The following is a 12,810-nucleotide window of genomic DNA, read 5'->3' as shown; positions in this document are numbered from 1 at the left end:
AGTTTTATTAAAAAGGGAATAAAATCTAAAATAACACTACATATTACATTTGGGTAGCGCTGTACTTCCAGCCTGAGGAGATTTCAGTGAGATTTCAGTCAAAAGACTAAATGCAAAAGCAATCACAAAGAGGTCTTGAAAGGGTGAGATCTTGCTGACAACTGGATCTTCTCCCATCTAGTGCATGATTGAGAGATAACACATTGTATCATGTCTTGACTGTCAAAGATGTCTTGTAACTTGTTCCTGTTTGAATCACTGAAGGGACCTCAGACCAAGATTATGTAGTTGTGAGGTTTGTAAGAAGAAGAACAAAGAAGAAAAGCAAATAGTTTCATTGATGTCTCTCCTCCCCCGGAAAAGACCTTTTGTTCACAATGTTAGTCAAAGTAATATATCATATCAGTATATCATCTGGGTCCTCTAGGTCAGATGATGACTATGAATTACTGTGGGTAGACCTGTATTACAGTTTTAAGGAAATGAGCACCAGCACTAATAGAGGATACTGTGTAGTTAGAGGTGATGATAGGTATTTATGTATAGTAGTTTTGTATTCATGTGAAGTCTGTACTTATGCTGATTATCTTTAGAGTTGACGTATAGCAATAAGCAAGCAATGGTCCTGAGCTGCTCTTCAGCTGAGTCAGTCAGTGTTCAGTTGCGAATGCCGGAATAGACTGAGACATTGAATAGCCTTGGTTTTGTACCTGCGTAGAATGCCATAAGCTTTGACAGACATCTCTGGTAATGTCAGAGCCACTCCCCTTTGAGAGTTCCACATGATTACAACTTAACGTCCTCTTTCATTGCCAGTAACACCATTAACCTTGAAGATGTAACTGAGGCATTTCAAAAACTGCGTGAACATGACTGTGTGGAAGTGGAAATGATTGTGTATGTGTGTGTGTGTGTGAAAGAGAGAGAGAGAGAGAGAAAGAGTGACTCACCTGGGGGCGGATGACTTTCTCAATGTTCTTCAAGGCTGTGTCAGGGGAGGGAGGTGAGCAGTCTGGAGTCGGCCCTGAGGAGTGGTCACCATGGTTACACAGATCTGGCTCTGTGACCGACACATGGGGGGAATGGCCTTAATGGAGATGTAAAGCGACAAGTAGAGGGAGGGGGAGAGAGAGAGAAATATCAAAATGAAACTGATTAACTGTATGCATTACAAAGACGACATGATTATCAGTGTACCATGACATGACAGATAGGTATGGATATGCTGAAATTCTGGCGATGTGAAATCGACTTCTGCATACAGAGGAATGAGGAAAATATCTTGTTAAGCATTGACACATCCGGTGCCAAAGTGTGCATGCAGTTCCCTGTGAATGTGTGTGGGTCGAAAGTTTGTATGCCTCTATGTATGTACGCGAGTGTGCTTACAATCAGAACGATCAGCACGACGACACTGTATGTGCACGAAAACAAGACCGCACACACACACACACACACACACACGTTCACACATAGTGAAGCCCACCCAGGTATAGCTCCAAGTGGGCCTTGCTGGAGTGAAAATATCCAGGCTGATTTCCCCAGTGAGTGATCCTTTAAAAGAACAGTGTAATAGAAGGAGGGCAAAATGAGAAAGAGGGCGTGTACACTTCCTACATCTCTTTCATGTGTTCACAAAACAGATACACTCACAGATAAATACCCACACTCTTTCACCAGTCTTTGAACTCCAAGTCAGACAACTGTACTAGAGGAATGCAGAAAACAGCAGGGCACAGTTTAGATGTATCTAATGAGTGAAACTAACTCTACTATCCCAGCACAGCACGTGGTTCTCTGTTCCCTAAGGTTCTTTTCCACCATGTGGAACTAAATCATGGTACTCAGAAAGAGAAGAAGTATCTTGTTTGCCTGCCAGCATTTTCTTTTCTCTTACTCCTTACATTCAGTTCTTCTATGCCTAAGCCTCTCCCTCTTTCTCTCTCGTGCTCTTGAATACTTTTCAAGTACGTATGATCATCTTTGAGGATTCAAGGACACAAACAATAATTAGTATATGAACAAGGTTTTAATGACAGCAATACAGTAGTACTTACACATAAAAACAGATTACAATGAAGGATAAAAAAGATGATGAATCTTTCTATACTCAACATTAAAAGCACACTAGAATTCCCACTGTGTACTCCTCAGAGGGCTTAATCCCCACTGTTCCTACATTTCTGAGTGTTATCAAATCTCCGTGTGATACACTCAGCATCAAAATCACTTTTTCAACCTCCAACCAGCCAGATGCCTTTTGTGACATACATCCATTTTCACATCATAAAGCCAATGTCTCTAAACTCACTTTAAGATTCCAGCTGCATGTTCAGCTACACAATCTCAAAAGATTTACTTTTAAAGATCAAGCTGCAGATATGTGTGTAACTGTGTGTGTGTGTGTGTGTGTGTGTGATAGTGTGTGTCTGTCTTTTATTAAAATTATTATGTGATGCAGCACATGTCACATGTATGAGAGAGAAAGAGAGAGAGAGCGAGAGTGAGTGTACTATTTACACCAGAGAATGAGGTGACGCAAGAAGCAGGTAGACAAAAGGCCCTACGTAGTGTTTCACAACCAAGCTGGAGGACTGAGGCTACCATACCAGAGACCTACCGTACATACACCTGAAAGTAGAGAGTACAAAATGTACCTTGTGATGGCACAGTGATATAGGCCACAATATAATACACCTTCCACCCAGACTCACAATTTCTCACAATATAAACATAGAGTTGCTGCACCTTCGTAGATTCAAATTTAGCTCTAATATTTGCTTTGATTTGTGTCTTCAGAGTACTGCAGAAGAAAAGGAGTTGTAAAGTAAACCTTGGTAGTTTGATGATGATTTGTATATAAACTATAGAGTATCACATGTTTATCAGCACATATTACAATGTAATTACTGGATAATTATGTGTTCTTAACAAAGCAACAGTATAAATGATAAAACAACAGAATGTGGTTGGAGGAAAATTCAAACACATAATTGCCATTAAAAACGGTTTTAAGATTTGACAATCCATGCTTTTTTTCTCATGTTTGACAACCTTTTATTTTGACAGAAAAAAATTCTTGAATAAAACACGAATTCTCCCTAGTCTAGTCTTTTCACCTTGCTAGTCCTGCAATAGTTAAAGCTCATTAGTGCAAGTGTGTATGTGTGTGTGTGTGTGTGTGTGTGTGTGTGTGTGAGTATGGTTTAGTCTCAATTTTTGAAACACTCAGTCCTCCAAAAATCAATTGCAATAGTCCAATAAAATGTCAGCTGTCTGCTATTTTGTCCCCCTGATGTCATGCTAATGTCGCTCTTACTCCTCCAGCCTATGTCCCCTCTGACAAAAACATCTGTGTCATGAATGCTGAAACAGCTTCTCTCCTCCCCTGCGTAAATTACAAATGAATATTCATGAAGAGTTAAAACTGCGGCATGTTAATAATTGAAACAAAATGGCTGACTAGTGGGTCAGGTTTGCACATTCATGTTTATTCACATTCCGTCTGTCTCCCGCTGTCTCTCTCTTAAATTGACCATTGAGCACTGTCTTTTTGGAAGTTAGCTTTCTCCACTGATTGGAGCACTTGTCTTCACAGAGGGGAGAAAGCACACTGAGGGTGCGAGAGAGCGTTTATAATGCAACAAAAAACTTTGTGGTTGTTGTCAAGACAACACCAAGCTGCTCTCTGATTTAGAGTGCAGATTCAATGGGGCTTGACGCTGTTTTAATGGCAGAAGGGAGAAGTTAGAGTTGTAATTCAGTTGTTTTTCCACCCAGAATCATTAGCAACAGTAACCGCAGGAAACGCGGAAGAAATGGGGTGAAAAAAAAGTTATGCTCTGAGGGAGAAAAAGCAGGAGCACAACTGATGATGTGGCACAGAGATGAGGGATTAAAGGACTGCTAACTGTCAACCAGCCCTAAGCAATGGACATGAAGCACCCAGCAAGAGCTGGATGTGAAGAGCTAGAGAAAGTTCTAGAGGGAGAGGAAAACCAGGAAGGCCATCAAAGCATGACAGTAAGTCCATCTTGAGTATACGCCTGCAATGGACAGAATGACAAGCTTATCTCTGTGATGCCTCTGTGATGGAGTTTGCTTTGTGCTGTATTGTATTGTATCGGTTTTCTGTTGATGTGATTTATGCAAACACATTTGTTTCTTTTGAGGCATCATTACTTTCTCAGTACAGTTGCAATCATTCACTAAAAAATCAAAGCACTGACCATGTCTGAAAGGTCTTCGCAACGGAAAGTTGAGTCAGACAAGGATGAGTACTAAGAATCAAGAGTGATGTGGGAAAATCCAAAATTCCTCCATTTACCGGGTCACGTGTCAAAGCAAATGAATATTACCATGACTCATTCTTGTTTGCTGCAACAAGGGGTTCCGAGCGAGAAGAGAAAGACAGAGAGACAGAGAGAGGGTGGGAGGCAAGGAGTACCATCTAAATTGCCGAGGATCTTTTTGACACACGATGTGAGGAAAGGCAGCGTGCAGAGGGTCTGAAGATCTGCCAAAAATGCCTCCCAACCGCATGTTTACATCCAAACCGCCTCCCTCGTTGCCCACCGCTGTCATCGGCATGACTAATAGCCAGATTTACACAGGAGACAGAATCAGAGAGAATCCCTCACCTCACAAAAGTCCTCTTTCTCACGCATACTGTATTCATACCTCTTGTTTGTCACAAAACCCCTTGGCCTTCAACAGTACAACGTCATGTTTGAGACCAAGGCGCCCTTAAGCAGGCATTGGGCAGCTGATGAAATATGTTTATTATTTATGGGAATTTATTGATAGCTTACTGACCAAAGACTGTCTTCCTTTGAACTTCACTGAAATCAGCATAAAGTTCCATGATAAAGTTCCATGATAAATGAGAGAGAGGAAAGTTTCTTATCTGCTTCCAAATGTACTGAAGCATAGCCACATTCAAAAACTGTCTAATAAAAGTGTCAGTCAGGGGTGGTCTGTTAGTCTGACTATGTCCCAGACAGAATAATCTGTACTACACAAACAGACATCACTCAATAAACTGCTGAAGGTCAAAATACCAAAATGCCACTCGTAAATACGGAGATATCTTAGGTTTATCTTATAGATCCAGTGGTTGCGTATTAGCAGGAATACGGTGCTGTTCTTAAGCAAACAATGCCTAAACCCCAAACATGGATCCCACATCTTAGCCTGCAGGAGCAAGTTATGTATAAATGAGTGTAGGGTGTCTGTGACATGTAACCCCACTGTACCTGTAGTATATGTAAATTCAACAGGTCTCTCAGAAACAGATCTAGAGAAAAAGTTTCTATGTCAATAATGCTGTTATATGTAGGCATGGAGCCTTGTCTCATCTGGCTTGGTATTTAGGTGTAATCTAACAGAGGATGAAAGATTCTCTAAGATATGATTTCATGGTTCCTTGGGCTCCTAGGAGTCTTAAAATAGGGCACAGAAGATTTTCAAGCCTGCAATCATACACAGATGCTGGACAGCTATCAAATTACTGTGGTTTGTGAGGAAATAAGTTTCACAGACAAACAGGCAAAGTTGGGTGTTTGAAGCTGCCCAGCACACAGAGCCACTGCTGCAAGTAGCTCTATAGAAAAGAGGGATGTCAAAACCTTTGACAGATGAGCAAACATTAAACTGCAGCATCAGGTGTGAATCAGTGTGCCTGCAGGCAACAGTTCAGTACATTGCCATGACAACCTGCAGGTGACTCATCAACCTCGTTGGAAACGACTGAGGCTGTTACCACAAGTTGCTTTACCCATACACACACACACACACACACACACACACACACACACACACACACACACACACACACACACACAGATACACACACACTCACACATACACACGCACATACACACACACACACACACACTCACACACACACATTTTCAGAGAAGGTTACCCTTGAGGGTGGTTGCCACAGCAACCAAGCTGAGCCTGAGCAAATTTGGGATGAACACTGGTGCTGTGCTTGTGCAGTTGGTTGCCATGGCTATCAGCAGGAGAACTCACCCTTCCTGGGACAGGCGTTGAGGCGGTGGATGTCCAGAGAACAGGGCTTGCGTGTGACCGCGGTGGCCACTGACTCATAGGGATTATCCTCGTCTTCTGGTAAAAAAACATCCAGTGATGGAGACTGCACAAGCTCCAGAGAATGCTTAGAGTCCTGCACCAACACAGAGAGAGGAAACCACATGAAGAATGAGTTTATCTGGAGATCATTTGTCTGTTTGTCATACAGGTGAATAGCTGGATGAAGGGATGGACAGAATAGGAAGAGCATAATTCATGGTCTTGGATGACTGGGGGGTTTAGTACTTAAGAGCTATCGGCTTTTGGATCTCACCACATAACCGGAGGCAGATTTCCACCTGTGAAAAGTCACTCATTATGTATGCTCCTCAACCAATTAGAGACATGTAGTGGTTGGTAAAAACAAAATCTAAGAGGACCCTCAGGCCTGAATTTTGTACTGCACCCCTGATATATCAAAAACCAGACAAACATGCCGACAGAGAGTAGTCACAGGGGTCCATGACTGTGAGCAACCTCTTGAGCATCTAGTTAAAACATTTCAATCAAACTGACATTTAGATTCTTTTCACAATCTTCATTCAGTTAAATGTGACTAAGAGATGTGACACTCTGGAATGAACTAGTGTTAAAGCAACAGCACTACACTATACTATGCAGGTTTAAGCCATGTGGCTGGGCTGAGGAGCCAGTTTATGCTGAGTTGCCTGTGTGCTGTTAGTTCCATGAGGAACTGAATAATCAGTGCACTGCATCTGAACTCTGCAAAGACCACTTATCTCCTCCTTGATAAAGTAACTCGTGATTTTTTTCATGAGGGTGGAATGACATGTCAAGAATGATATTTCATATCTTTATGAGCTAAAAGGCACTTCTATGAGGTTCTGAAATATATTTAACATAGCCTTTATTGAAACAACTTTGGACATTAGAGAGGTGCCATAAAACACTACTGGGAAGAGTGGAGCAGGGGCATTTATATGTGAAACTTTGGGTGTAAATACATCCAGGTTATTCACCCATCTGGAAACAAACACAAGACGCCATGATTGATGGAGAGCAGAAGAAAAGGTGCAGCTTGGCTTTGTCCTGTCAATGGAACAGTGCTTTTTGTGTTGTGTTTTTGTGTGTGTGTGTGCATGTGTGGTTTTATTTTGAGAGATGGGTGATGGGCTACAGCATCTCCTTCTCAGACAATACTCTTGTATCATAAATGATGGAGGCAACACTGTCCCCACCCTGTGTTCAGGCTGCCTGTTGGTCACCTCAGAAGCTCCATGGCAACCAGTGCGAGCATCCCTCACCCTATCTCAGGAATCAGTAGAGCCTCTCTGCTCAGGCTAAGTGCCTCTTGGTCTGTGACATTCATTTCCCACCAGCCCTATCGACTTTCCCTCTGCCACACGTGGTGGCCATTACTCTTGCTGTCATGCCAAAAATCCTACATTACCCAGAGAGCACTGGGGCCATCAATCATGCACTGACAGCAGCAGACTCCATCAATCATACAGTAGCTGATAGAAAGATCATTTTTTCCTGCTTAATTACACACAGATGCAGATGATTAACACTTCATTAAGAGTTAATTATGCAACGGAAATGGTGGAGTCACTGCTTTCTCAAACCACAGTTGAACCACAGAGCTGAGATGTGTGCTACTCCCAACCACAGCAATTGATCAGTAACGGTCAGTCACAACTAATGTGCAGTTTGATGATGGGTCACACTGATGAAAACAACTATAACAGATAGAGAAAACTGAAGGGAGATTTTTTTTCAATGTGGAACATTTCCCATGAGCTAGACCTATCACTTTTAATCTATTTAAATCAACTCTTTGAATCCGTTAATCTCTCTCAGCCTCAGTGCATCTCTCATCCTCTTCTATTATTCATTGCAAGTCATCACCTGACCTTTCGCTATGCAAATCATCTGATTGCTGCTGTTTCTAGAAATCTCTCCCTCACTTTCAATGCCATTTCTTCTCGTTCACAATTCTGTTAACTACCCCTCACCTTCTTTCTCAGAAAGAAAGAGATAGACAGATATATATATATATATATATATATATAGAGAGAGAGAGAGAGAGAGAGAGAGAGAGAGAGAGAGAGAGAGAGAGAGAGAGAGGGGGGGGGGGGGAGGGGACAAGGGTAATGTTGTAATATATTCCCTGGGACTTTTGCAGGAATTAAAATTGCAGGAATTAAAATCTAGTTATTTGGAGTCCTATGCAAAGAGATCTCATACTATAAAGGAAAAGAGAATACTCCATCTCAGGAAGGAAGGCGTGTGGAGTGGGGTTGGATCAGTGGTTTCCTACACACTCACACACACACATACACACAGATGCACAGTAAGGAAGAGAGACTCAGGAAATTCCCTCTCATAGATAGGGTGAGAAATGAGTCCAAAAGTACAGCAATGAGAAAAGTTTCTTCTCTCCATTCAATCATACAGCATTCCATTCTAACTTACACAAAACTGAACTTTACCAACTCTCAATGTCAGAGAAAAATTACAAACACGCACACACACACACACACACACACACTTGCACCATATTTCCATACATGTACACTCCTAACGTAGTTGAAGAAGAAGAGGCTATTACAGTACCTGGAACTTCAGGGCATCTCCTCCATTCCTTAATGCTGAGGTGAAAGTTTAATTCCACTGTGTTAATATCAATCATGTTCATGTCGAACCGTCCATGCACAATTACTCCTCTCTAAATCTCTCCTTTGCTCTGTCTAGCTCTCCTCCTGTGTTTCAGGCGCAAGAGATAAGAAACAGACAGAGCCAAACTCTCTGTCTCCGCTACAGGAAGACTACAGACAAACAGAGGCCTCCTTCGCCCGCTAATTAGCAGTTTCGTGTGCACTGGATGCTAACCCAAATAGGAAATCTGCCTCCTCTCCAGTCACGTCCACACACCCCTGAACCCTGAGCATGTGACTAGGGCCTGACAAACTTCTTTGTTGACTTATCTCTCTGTCTCTTTCTACTCTACTCAGTTCATGTTCTTTTTGCCTCAATTTTTTTCTGTTTTTCTGGCTGAAACGTTTTTTGTTTTTTTTTGCCTGCCTTGCTTGTTCTTTCCGCTTATATTTTAAAAATTTCTCTAAATCTAAACCCCCCTCTCCCTGTCCTCTCTTCATTTGTACACCCCTCCCCCTCTTCCTTTGCCCTGTCCTCTGAACAGATAGTTCATACAGTGCCTGATATGAATAGGAGACAATTTACTGGCATTTCCTCACAGAGGCTGCTTGGACATGGATTGGGGGTGACACGGGGGTAGCAGGACAATGGTCTCTCTGAGATCGTCTCAGAGAAGAGAGTCAACACGATAAAAAAGACAGAGAAAGTTAAAGAAAGGAGGGGTGACATCCATTAAAAGCCATTTGCTTTAGCTGAGATAAAAGTATAATACAGTGAAAAGTGTTAACACTAACACAGACTGTTTAGTCTGAACAGACAGAGAAACTTCATCCAGATAAAACTAGTGAAGGAAACAGGAAAATTCTAAAAATGATTTAGATTAGTTCTCAGAAGGGAAAGGAGAAAGAAAGAGAGAGAGAGAGAGAGAGAGAGAGAGAGAGAGAGAGAGAGAGAGAGAGATACAGGCAGTAACAGAGCAGTTTGCTCTGTCAGACCAAGGCAATCCCTTGAAAAAATAATTACCAGCAAAAAAATCATGTGCTTCAGTGATTAGCTAAGTGGCTTAAAGGTTATCCACTGTACCAAAGAGGAAAGAACCATTCAGCATGGAGAAAAGTCAGTATCGAAAAAAAACAAAACAAAACACTGAACCCTTTTCATCTCTGACCCACAAATGACTGTCACGAGAGTGAGGAGCAAAATTACAGCTGTTCACAGGGCAAAAAACTAGTTTTACTTTACTTCAAATTTTAAAAATGAAAGAAAATGGTCACATTTTCAAGACTACTTGTTTACAAATTTTAACGTTAGTTATATATAAGTCATAAGTTATGTCTGTAGAACATAGAAGGGCAAAAACATTTTCACTAAAACGAAAACTCTAAAAATCTTACAAAGAAACTAATAACAGGGACCTGGAGAGCTTTATCAGTGGACATTATTTTCATCTGACCCCGCCAGACATTCTACAATCTTGTTCAATAGAAAGAAGCCCACAGACTGAATTCCACTGCAGGAGGCCCGCAGGGACAGAGTGTTAAGTAACTCTAACAGAGTGAGAACGCTTGAGACAAACACAAACCCTGAACTGCAGGAAAAGAGATAGAGAGAGAGAGAGAGAGAGAGAGAGAGAATGAGAGCAATGACCCTGTGGAAATGACTTCCAGCCGGATGAAATGAGCTACCATCGTCAGAAAAAGGAACCGTCTGCTGTTACACCTCCTCTAACAACCTCTCTCTGGGGACTTCAGTACTGCTCCAGACATGGCCTCCTCAAACTGTGAGACAGTTTCCCTCTACTGCATGCTAAATCCATAGAGATGAGGAAACTGCTAGGTCAAGAGTCACAGTGGAAGCCATAGGTACTGGCTGAGAGCCTAATGAAACCTGCAGATCACATCATTCACAGGTCAAACCTGAGTCACATTCCGTTTTAAAGGACTGCAGATCCTTAATGGAATTCGACATTTCAAAAGCTGGAGCGATGTGAACCGAGGTAAAATCTTCAGATAAATAACTGTTTGAAAATTGTTAAAATTTTTAACAGAGAACCTGATCAGAATCTCTGATCCATGACATTAAAAATAAGTGTTTCTGATGTAAAGTGGAGTTAATTAGAAGATAATTCATCTCCTTCGTGGCTTCGTCTGGTTTTTTTTTTTGGTCTGTGTAGAATTTGCAAGAGGCTAATTGGTGAATTCTTGCTGCAAATATGTTACAAAGCCAAACAAGTTATTTATCAGCTCATTAATTAACAATTACTCATTACTTGATTTAAAAATAGGATATATTTATATTACATAAGACCACTAATGACTAGATTGCTTGCACTTACAGAGACATCCATCCACACTCCCAAACGTAAGCAGCTAAGTAAAGACACTTTTAGACCTTCATTAACCCTGGGTCTGACAGAACAGCAAAGCATGAAACAGTTAGCAGCGACCAATCAGAAAACGCTGACATCATGAAGGGCCAAAGAATGATGCCACTGCAAGGCAGCTAATTTGAGCAATGCTAGCGTCATTATACGTGTGTGTCCTTTGCATTATCCAGTTATCATCCAACATACATTTATTCTTTGAGGCAGTCTGCGAGGGTGAAGCGTTACCATGGCAAATGCTTGAGTCATCTTAGAATAGATCATCAGCAGATTCTAAAAAATATCACAGAGAGCATCACAGTCCCCTCAAACTGGAGAAAGTAGACTTTATGTTCAACTTTATTTTGGTACCTAAAGATTGAGAGATATGTGAATATTTATTTATATGTAAGGAAAGAATGAGATTGCAGCATCTCATTGCAACGTCAGATCAATATCAGATCTTCTCACTGTGTGTTTGTGTGAGATGTGTAACCCATAACCAACTGTAGTGTGCTTTCTTGTATGGTATGCTATGTGAATGTATGTGTGAGCATGTGTGCATGTGTGTGTATGTGTGTGTGTGTGTATGTGTATGTGTGTGCATGCACTTCTGTGTTTGTATTGTGTAAAAGTCAGAGCACAATCCTCTGTGCTGTACTAAATCGGAGAACTATAAGAATAAACCATTATTAACAACAACAAACTCCTACAGCACGCTGATGTACCTCCTCTGAGAAGAGTCATCCCTAATGACACTGTCTTTGAGCATCTCCCTTCACACTCAATGGGGCCTGAAATGTCTGTTTATTCCCTCTAAAAGAAGGAGGCTTTATAGCACACCATGAATTTGCCTTTGAGTATGGTTATAAAACACACTTCCTTTAGCAGATTCTTATTCTACATTATCTAGTTTGTGTGATTTATAGCGCACACATAAAGTCTCCGCTCTCTAAATCAGACTGGGGAACAAGCCCAGCGGAACCGAACTCTGCCTGTAATGCTCGCCCTCAGAGGAGTCACACGCACGGCTATTTTGCCCAATTATAGCGCAGCATCGTCATTCTGCAGGAGAAAGTACATCACCCAAGAGTATTTCACACACTTTTATCCACTGCCACAATATCAATGAAATGTCATTACTCACAAAACTACATTACCCATGAGCATTAGCAGTGATATAGTCAAATGTAGCAGTAATGGAATGCTGCATTAGAATTTGAATTAGCTGTGGAAAACAATCACACAGTAAATGTGTTTGCAATGAATACCAATGGAAGATTTTGAATCACAAATTTCATTGCACACAGGCGTTAACTGGGGACTGGAATCCCATATTAAATGAGATGGGAAGATTAGGCATGAAACCAATCAAGAGTATACATCTGTTTAGCTAGACAGACATGCATACACAGCCTGATTTAGAAGTAGTCATACCTCCCAAACACACACACACAACCCATCATCCATAAAAATGAACTATGAAAACTTAATGACGTTGGAATGCTGGTACCATTCATCTCTCATAAATATTACCTCTATGATAGCACAAGAATCAGGTACACAGACTGTGTGCATTTGTATTAAGTCAGAATATGTGATAAATCCTCTCTCTGCTCTTCCCCGAGTGACAGACACTAAATAACCCAACATGGTTAATCCACATTCACAGCTCTGAAACAATGATGTGGACACCCATACTGTCCTCAGGGTGATTGACAGCAGTCCGGAGC

General features: G+C 41.3%; 1 protein-coding gene across 4 annotated transcripts in view; it reads right to left on the bottom strand.

The window, feature by feature from the left end:
- Positions 1–12,810, bottom strand: part of anks1b (ankyrin repeat and sterile alpha motif domain containing 1B) — a 146,786-nt gene that overhangs the window by 74,423 nt on the left and 59,553 nt on the right. For 2 of the 4 annotated variants that reach the window (XM_030768097.1, XM_030768105.1), the window contains exons 10-12: positions 7,919–7,941; positions 6,037–6,169; positions 951–1,087 (exon numbers count right to left, since the gene is read on the bottom strand). In XM_030768097.1, coding sequence (XP_030623957.1) covers positions 951–1,087; positions 6,037–6,169; positions 7,919–7,941 — 293 coding nt within the window. Of the gene's footprint in view, positions 1–950; positions 1,088–6,036; positions 6,191–7,918; positions 7,942–12,810 lie in introns of all 4 variants that reach the window. The other 2 variants (XM_030768089.1, XM_030768085.1) reach the window with 1 other exon arrangement.

Source organism: Chanos chanos, chromosome 1 (assembly GCF_902362185.1).
Source record: "Chanos chanos chromosome 1, fChaCha1.1, whole genome shotgun sequence".
Taxonomy (NCBI): Eukaryota; Metazoa; Chordata; class Actinopteri; order Gonorynchiformes; family Chanidae; genus Chanos; species Chanos chanos.
This window is presented reverse-complemented; position numbering and strand designations above follow the sequence as displayed.